Genomic DNA, 9609 nt, shown 5'->3' with positions numbered 1-9609 from the left:
TAACAAAATTTTCTGACAAGTTTTCATTCTTACTTAACAACCATGAGTCTCCATCCAAAATAACAAAATTCCCTGCTTCATTACAATTGGTCCTGGGTTTGCCACGAGAAGCTGTCAAAAGATCAGAAACAAGAACAATCATTTAGTACAGGTTGAAACTGTTCTACACTTTCTTAACCATGATATAGGAGTGAGCGTGTACAAATTTTGAAAATACATACCTGTCCTTGATGCAATTAATTTCACTAAGCCTTTCTGCCACCACCACGGCACCACCTGATTCTTCTGTCATAGTACACCAGCAACACAACATGCATCAATAAGAGGAAGGTCATTCTTTCTTATTGACAAGTAAATGAGGGGTGTTTTTGCTAACACAAATATATCTTTTTACATTTAAAAACTAAAACCCAGTTTTACAAAATCAGAATTACTTAAAATTAATTTATCCAAACACACATAAAATAGTAGAAAATACCTCGATCCTCCACGTCGCGCTCTTCTATGTCCTCAGAAACCTCACCTCCGCCTCCCTCAGCCACCTCCTCTCTCTCTTCCTCTTCCCCAGCCACTGGCCCTCTGTCTGCTCCACCTTCGGCAACCTCCCCTCTCTCTCCCTCTTCCCCACCAGCTGTCACCGACCCCACCTCCCTTCCACCTCCCTCCGCAACCTCTACGAGTCGGCCACCTACTTCCACCAACTCAATGGCTGGAGCATCTCCACCTAATTCTCCTGTCATAGTACACCAGCAACACAACATGCATCAATAAGAGGAAATGAGGGGTGTTTTTGCTAACACAAATATATCTCTTTACATTTAAAAACTAAAACACAGTTTTACAAAATCAGAATTACTTAAAATTAATTTATCCAAACACACATAAAATAAATACCTTGATCCTCCACGCCGCGCTCCTCTGTGTCCTCCGAAACCTCACCTCCGCCTCCCTCGGCCACCTCCCCTCTCTCTCCCTCTTCCCCACCAGCTGTCACCGACCCCACCTCCCTTCCACCTCCCTCCGCTACCTCTACGAGTCGGCCACCTACTTCCACCAATTCAATGACCGGAGCATCTCCACCTACTAAATTATCGCCGCCTTCTCTCAAATTCTCCTGGACAACCGCTCTCTCAATGTCGGTTTCCCTACCGGCACAGGAATAGTAGCAGTATAAGAGAACCTGAATAGCCCCCAGTGTGAGTCCGATCACATTGGGGAGCTGGAAAAAAAAACTACTCAATATATATTATAATTATAATTATTATATAATGTAATTAGTTATTTTCAACAAAAAAAAATATAATGTAATTAGTTTAATTTATTTTATACTTACGTAGATATTCATATCTCCTACAAAAACGCCGTAGCAAAACCATACACCGGCGCTCACTATCAGACAAACTGAAAGTGCAAGTGGCATGGATGTGACACTTCGAGTTCGAATGACCTGGACCTACACATGCAATAAATTAACAATTAAAACAAATAATAATAGTAATAGTAATAGTAAAGTAGTAAAGTTTAAATTATATGTAATTAACTTACCATGACACTGAGAGGTGCCGCAAACACGCCGATAGACACAGAAGTAGATATCCACCCAAGTATCATGACACGATTCTTCTTAGTTATAGCAAATTCTATAACTAAGAAGATCGATAAAAGTAAACCCACATTAATTGCCATAAGCAATTTGAGGGTTAATCGCTGTAATTAAAAACAAATTAAAAACATATTAATAATTTGTAATAAACTTAAAATACAAATAATTTTTAGATAAACTTCGAATACACATAATAAAAGAGTCTAGCTTCATTGCATTTTTTTTTCCTTTCTTTTTTCTAAGCTATAGTTTTTGTTTTTTTCCTAAGCTATAGTTGATGTTATGTATCATCTTTCATTGCATTTAAAACTGTCCCTATATTTTATTTCTAATACTATCCCTATAATTTATTTCTAATATGTAACTCACAACTTGCTAGGTCATTAACTAATAAATTAATAAATAAAAATATGTTTAACATCCACACTACCAATACATACAAGTCTAAGAATTCTAATATAAATGTTTTTCTTTTATACAACCAATGTATATGTTATACAGTACCTGCAATCTAAGAGTCTAGCTAGCTTTCATTACATTATATACATATATGTTCTACGAGAGGAGCATAATTAAGCAATGGAAGTATAGAACATATATTGCATAATTTATATATACGTACAATTGTAAATCTGAAATTACCTTAGCATCTCCATGAGCATAAATGAGGTATAAAGTGATATAAACGGCCTCAAATAGGCATCCAGCAGCGTTTATACCAATAATAAAAATGCCATGCTCCAGTAAAAACCCATAGTAGAGCCAGAGCATGCACGAAAACAGGGCTACCAAATACGGTAGCGACTGAAAGTTTTCTGTGCTCCTTCTCCTATGGATTCTGATAAATGTAAGTCTGCAATATATATTTATAGGAAAAAGTTTTATTTTATTTTTTATACAGATAAAATCAAAACATATTATAATATATAATTTAACACCTTGACACCAAATTATATCCATTTATTTTATTTGATCTAATGGTTGAAATTTTTTAGTATATTATTTTTTTACAAAACTTTAAAACAAATATTCTAATAATTAAAGCAATGGTTTTCTCCTAAACTATCTCTCTCTCGCTAACTCCAAACTATAAAATCCTTCTTAAACAATGTCGATTAAGAACCAGAACTAGTTATCTTTTGGATTAAAAGGGACCAATTTTCTTTTACCATATTTTTTGAAAATATACAACACAACATGCATAATTAAAATGAAAGGTCATAAAAATTTGATCACATAATTTATCAACAACAAAAAAAAATATCAAAAAGATAAACAGTTCTTGTTCTTAATCGATATTGCTTATAAGAGATTGTCTAGTTTAATCATTGTTTTAATTATAAAAAAAATTTAACCATTAAATCAAATAAAATAAAGGAATAGACTGACTCATTTAAGATATACTAATATATTATACTAATTGTTAAATTGACTTACATCGGGGCCAAAAATACTCCAAACGAAATCAAATTGGCTGCACAACAAAAATAAAAATAATTAGGTAAATAAATAAAAAAAGCGGGGGAGAGTAAATATATATATATATATATATATATATATATATATATATATATATATATATATATATATATATATATATATATATATATATATAGTGTTCTGTTATAAATACTACTACTATAAAAAGTAGGGTCATGCTAACCGGTGCCCCCGGGGCACTGGTTAAGGAAACCAAAAAAAAAAATTTTAAAATTGAAAATAACACTTTTTAGACTTTCGAGGCGTTGACTGCACAAACTTCAATATGATATTACTATATTTGGTTTCTTAAACAATGCCCCGGGGGCACTGTTTAGCATTTTCCTTTTATATTTTGCTATTCTAGACATGCTTGATTGTTGAAATATAAATTCATAATAAGTTACCGTTTTAGTTCTGTCATACCCTAATTTTGTCCTGCCCATTTCATATGCACACTCTCCATCTCATTTTTATTTTTTCTTCGTTATTCTCACATTCCATTATTTTATTAAAAAAAATCCAAAAAAAATATGTTCTTTATAAAAAATAAATAAAAACAACACAACAACAGCAAAAGCTGTGTTGCTGCGTCAATCCCCCCACCCCTTCTTGTTTATTTTTTATCATATATTATTATTATTAGGAGAATGTTAACTTGTGCCCTTAAGGCACATGTTAAGGAAACAAAAATAGAAAATATTAAATGCTAATTTGTGCATTTTAACTTTTGAAGCATTAAATTTCTTGTATCATTAAATGTTGAATTTCTATTTTGGTATATCTTAACATGTGCCCTAAGGGCACATGTTAACAAGACCCTTATTATTATTATTATCAAAAAAACAAAAAAATGAAACAAGAAGGACAGAACACTGTAGCTAGCAGCACAGTGCAAGTTCCCTTTCCTCCATGAACAGTGCTGCGCCTTCTCCCTACCCTGCTGCTAGCCTCACTCTCTTTTTCAACTTTTCATCAAAACCATGCTCAATCTTCACCAAATTTAGAAGCATGAAGGACCAATCACTTCATTTCTTCTTTTTCATACGTGCAATACCAATTGTTTTTCCAAACCACACTTTAATCATAACTCAAATTAATCCATTGGACAAAGATGCATCAATTTTGTGTATAAGTATAGAGCAAAAGGAGGACGATTTTTGAGGGGAGAGTTAGAGAGAAATCAGAGAAAGAAACGCAAAAAGCTCACCTCTTCTCCATCACTTTTCCCAAATTCGAAATCCGTTAAAACCACCTCCAACCTTCAAATCTCTTCACCCAAATCACTCCAAACACCTCCTTAAGCTTGAACCCGCAAGAAAAACGAAGAAAAACCATCAACAAAAGCTTACACAAGGTTCAAAAATAGCTAATAAAAGAGTGAGAGTTAACCCACCGAAACAAAGCACAAAACAAGTAGGTTTCTAAACGTTTTTTTACTCATGAACACCTACTGAAGCTTTTCCAAACCTTAATTTTGTTTAATTCGTTCAAATGTGAATTTTAAAGTTTTTTTGGGTTTTAAAGTTTCGAACTTTTTTGAGATACAAACACCTTTTAAAAAATCTAAGTTTATATTCATGATCTACAAATGATTTCGAGCGAAATGGTATATAAACTTTTGATTTTTGGTCAAGAATTGATGATGTTGTGTTTGGCCGTGAGCTTCACTTGAAGCTTTCATGGCTTCTTGTTGTTGATTCTTCAACGTGAAGAAGGTGAAGGAGGTTGAAGAAGATGACGTGTCAGCGCGTCATTGGCTCCCTCCCAAGTTTAAAACATGTCTGTTGGATCTGGTGAAAGGCAGAGATCTGTTTGATTATTTTAAAATCCAAGCCATCGGATGAATCCGAAAGCCCAGATCTGTGAAGCCTATCGCGCACCCTGATCCTGATGACACGCTGAATCATTTTTGTTCTGCTTTTTTTTTTGGACGAACTGGGCTGGGCTTAGTGTTGCAGATTTGCTATTGCCTCACCTTCAGACCCCAGTTTACACCCCCAGTGGCGGTTTATTTATTTTTTAGTGCTTATTCATATAAGTGCTTATTCAAATAAGAGCTTATTGTCTATACTTTTTTAGCTTGATTTGTTTCTTCTTCGTCTTCCTTAAATGTATTCAACACTTAATCAATAAATAGAATGAAAAAGGAAGGGACTGACGTATGATTTTCTCTACCCGAATGGTTTCGAGGCCCTGACGTATGACTCGTGTCTCGGACCATTCTCATTCTCAAACCTTAAAACACATAAAAAATATCTCTTAATCTTTTCTTTTTATTTCGTTAAATCAAACTAAAATGACTTAAGATTAAAAGAATGAAAAAGGAAGGGACTGACATATGACTTTCTCTATCCGGATGATTTCGAGGCCCTGACGTATGACTCGTGTCTCAGACCATTCTCATTCTCAAACATTTTCACAAAACTCATAAAATCAACTCAAAACACTCAAACCTTTTTCACTACTCTCGCGCGCAGTAAAAGTAAAACTCTTTTAATAAAACGGGTGACGTTTTCGTCCTTTCTCCGTAACACAAACAACGCTTAAGCCTCCACCGTGCGAGCATACAAGCAGCGTTTAAATACGAGAATGCGACATTCTCCGTAATACAAACAACGCTTAAGCCTCCGAAGTGCGAGCATACAAGCAGCGTTTAAATACGAGAATGCGACTTAGACGTCATGCGTCTAAAAGCAACCAACCCATAAATATTTTTTACCCTGAACTACGAAACCCTGATTTTCCCATTGCACATGAGAATACGTAGGAGCAGGATTCAACATCTTGTCGGACACAATAATAAAAAACAAACATTTTCCCCCATATCCATAATCATATTAATGATAATAAAAACAAACTTTTTTCTATCAATGAAGCGAAAAACAAATATTTAAGCAAACATTAAAAACACATTAAAGCAAACAAACAGTCTCCCTCTAAAAGGTTCCCGTTGAGTACAACGGATGTAAGGGGTGCTAATACCTTCCCCTCGCATAACCAACTCCCGAACCCATTTCTCACCCCTCAAGGTTTTCTCGATATTTTCCTTTCCCTTCTATGGGATAAATAAAATTCAGTGGCGACTCTGTTATTTTTCGAGTCTTCACACTCGAGGATATTTTTCGCGCCGCGACAAGTCCAATTAGACGATATTGAACGAATTGTGAAAATTTGAATTTCTTAATACAAGTAAGTATAATTAGCTAGGTTTACTTATGAACATATGTGTTTCAAGTTGCAAGAATTTGATCTATAAATTTTGATTTTTTTAGTCACGATCAACATTATTAGTTGAGATTGATAGTCATTTCATATTAACTAGATTTCCTAAGTCATAGTTAATCTAACTAGTTGAGGTTTAACTGTTTTGACTGTCATAATTTGAATTCTTAAGTGTTTCTCATTTCAATTTGGTCAAGTTGAACAATCACAATGATAATATTTGATCTTCTTAGTCATTTTCAATCTAGTTGGCTGTGACTTAACAATTATTTCATAATAACTAGGTTTCTTGAGCAATATTAGCCCAACAATATGAGGTTGAATCATTAGATTGTTGAAATTCAACTTCTTAAGTGTTATATATATTATTCCACTTAGGTAAGTTGAATAGATTAACTGAGATGAATTGATTCCCATAGTTACAATTGAGAAAATTAGTTGAGACTTAACACTCATTGAATTTGAACTAGGTTTCTTGAGTCATAATTAATCTAACTAGTGTCGACAATTAAATTCTTATGTGTTTCCATTTAATTTGGTCAATTTATTTCCTTGGTTCTTATCGATAGAAATGGTAGAGACTTAATAATCCATTCCTGATAACTAGGTTTTTTGAATAACAATTAATCAAACTAGTTGATATTGAGCCGTTGTATTGCCAAAAATTTGAATCCTATGTGTGTCATTCCAATTAGGTGGTATTGAATTGTTTGAGAGAAAATTTGACTTCCGGTAGAATTTTTTTTGAGAAATCACGATCAGTAGAATTAGTTAAGACTTAATAGTTTTTTCATAGGAACTAAGATTCTTAATTGACTGTTAGTTCAGTTACCATAAGAGTATCGAAAATAAGTTAATTGTTAGAGAGAAATATTTTTGATAAGCTAAAAAATAAAAGCTAAATAAAATTTGGTCCGTGAAGGATTCTTAAATAACCGTTAGATCGGTCAGTTGGGATTTAATCATTATTTATTTGTATAATTTTTTTTATAAATTCAAAAATAAGTTAATTCAAACATACCAATAAAAGATTGTAAGTTCGTAAAAATTTATTAAAAAAATAAAAAGTAAAATAAAAATTAACCCAAGAGAGATTTGAACCCATCACCATTGATTAATAAAGCATACAACGTACCGTATTACCAACAAGACAAATGATCATTTTTTTACATAAGTTTGTTTGTTATTTTTTTTAATATTAATCTTTTGTTTTATATTGTGAAAATAAAATAAAAAATAGAAATAGAAATAGAAAGAGCATGTAAACCTAAAGCAACATCCCTAACCCTGTTTGGCCGCCGCGCACGATGAACAAACAACAAGATCTTTTAATTTTGATTTTCTTCAGAAATACTACTATTCTAATGCAAAATTAACAAATCTTTGAACCTCAATTTTCTTCAAAAATACAATCTTTCTAACAAAAATTAACATCTTTCAACTTTGATTTTCTTCAAATATACATCTTCTATATATAATCATGGTATCACTCATACGAATATACACCCAATGAGTCAGCTTATTTTACTTTAATTAACTTTTTTAATCAAAACAACCGCATAGGTTTTTTGTTTTGCCCCAACCCCCCAACATTGTACTAGATTGTTTGTGGCTGCTGCCAAGCTTTGCAATGTTCACGACCGACAACTTCATATAGGAGATGATGGATATGAGAAAAGGGGGCAAAGACAAGATCCATTCCCTTGCTCCCTTCTATTTTTTGTGCCATCTTTATTCATATAATAATAATATAATAAAACGTTTAAGGCTAGCTAAGTGAATAAAGGGCAGAGAGACCGAGAAAATTAACCAGAGGTTGGGGCAAAGACAAGATCCATGGTTGTTCCCTACTATTAAGCATTTTTCATGCTTTTATCAGTACAGAGACTACCTTTCATGCATGGTGCAAAATCCTTTAGTTAACTGAATAGCCAATTCTTTTCATCACAACACAAACAATAAACAACAACATGAATAAGATAGAAGACCAATTTCCCAACTTTTGAAAAAACCTAAAAATAGAAGATTAAAACACAGAGAGACAAGAAAAACTCTAAAAAGTATTATTTCGGCGGTGGAAGAAGAACAATGCCGTGGAGAGAGGACATAGAGGTGAGAACGAGAGAGAGAGAGAGAGAGAGAGAGAGAGAGAGAGAGAGAGAGAGAGAGAGAGAGAGAGAGAGAGAGAGAGAGAGAGAGAGAGAGAGAGAGAGAGAGAGAGAGAGAGAGAGGGGAAATGAAGAACATATCAAGAACAAGGAAGAGAGGAAATGTTTCAAAATTACTTGAAACATGTTATAAGATTTTTAAATTACAAAAATTCCTATGGTGGCATTTTGAAATTTTTGGAAATTAAAATAGTAATTTAGAAAATTCATATTTAAATAAGTCTTGAAATGATATGTTAAATAATCATTATATGTGGACCAATTAAAATTATACACCTCAGCGGTGTACCGGTACATGTTTACATAATATGTGTACCAGAGTGTTCACCTAGAAATAATGTGATTTTCAATGGGTCTTTTCCTAATGTCGTCTCCTTATTGGACGATATTAAAGTTATCTCTTGAGTATGGTTTAGTGGTAGATCCAGACGCCATTCTTTGTTGTCTTTTTTTGAGTGGTGTTTCGATCCTTATTATTGTTTTCAAGACATACTATAACTTGTTTTGCATTGTAAGAGATTGAATACCCCTTATACTCTCTTATAATACTATTTTGCTTATAAAAAAAATATGATATGATTGACAATAATAAAACTCACAATATATATTATTCATTAGTTTTATTCTTCGATTACAAAAATAAATATATTGATTAAGTTACACATTGTGATTATTATTCCCTTCACCAGTTATCATATCTCCTTCAACAATATTAGCATTCCACTGAAAACATTGTATAGATCCAGCCTTCAACTTACATGGTCCGTATGCATTTATTTCCCAACGACATTCTTTGTCGCAATCATCCTCATCTCGTTTTTGATCATAAATGTTAAAATATTTAGCTCCATTAATCCATGAAAAACTACACCAGAATAATTTAGTTGGAAATAGGAATGTAGGATGAACAGTGAAGATGTAACTTTCTCTAAAATGTTTGATTTGATATCCAAAATCCTGATGCTTGTCTTTACATTCAATACCAAGCTGAAGATTGCCAGTTAAGTTGTTGGTAACATATACTTTTACTGGGACAGGAATAGGCGTAAAACTTTGACCTTCATTGAACTGCAATGCAACAAGAATTGTTAGTAACAGAGAAACTAATAGCACAATATTGGAGGTTGAAACCAT

The 9609-nt window shown here is 33.1% G+C and overlaps 2 protein-coding genes across 2 annotated transcripts; both read right to left on the bottom strand.

Moving 5' to 3' along the window:
• Window positions 1-794: 794 nt before the first annotated feature.
• On the bottom strand, window positions 795-2374 carry LOC123904543 (bidirectional sugar transporter N3-like). The gene is made up of 4 exons (XM_045954193.1): window positions 2246-2374; window positions 1546-1707; window positions 1334-1453; window positions 795-1219 (listed from the first exon to the last, which is right to left on the bottom strand). Exons 1-4 carry the CDS (start codon window positions 2372-2374, stop codon window positions 863-865), a joined length of 768 nt encoding a protein of 255 aa, XP_045810149.1. The 3' UTR covers window positions 795-862.
• Window positions 2375-9132: 6758 nt separating this feature from the next.
• Window positions 9133-9609, bottom strand: LOC123904542 (S-protein homolog 5-like). The gene has a single exon (XM_045954192.1). The coding sequence runs from the start codon at window positions 9607-9609 to the stop codon at window positions 9133-9135; it is 477 nt and encodes a 158-aa protein (XP_045810148.1).

Source organism: Trifolium pratense, linkage group LG2 (genome assembly GCF_020283565.1).
Source record: "Trifolium pratense cultivar HEN17-A07 linkage group LG2, ARS_RC_1.1, whole genome shotgun sequence".
NCBI classification, from domain to species: domain Eukaryota; kingdom Viridiplantae; phylum Streptophyta; class Magnoliopsida; order Fabales; family Fabaceae; genus Trifolium; species Trifolium pratense.
This window is presented reverse-complemented; position numbering and strand designations above follow the sequence as displayed.

Bases quoted from the DNA above. Each gene is read 5' to 3' on its own strand.
- LOC123904543 (XM_045954193.1), bottom strand. From the start codon at position 2,374: ATGCTCTGGCTCTACTATGGGTTTTTACTGGAGCATGGCATTTTTATT. The intron at 1,708-2,245 runs GTAATTTCAGAT...TTTTAATTACAG, and splicing joins ATGCTCATGGAGATGCTAAG to CGATTAACCCTCAAATTGCT. The intron at 1,454-1,545 runs GTAAGTTAATTA...TTGCATGTGTAG, and splicing joins CGGCACCTCTCAGTGTCATG to GTCCAGGTCATTCGAACTCG.
- LOC123904542 (XM_045954192.1), bottom strand. From the start codon at position 9,609: ATGGTTTCAACCTCCAATATTGTGCTATTAGTTTCTCTGTTACTAACA.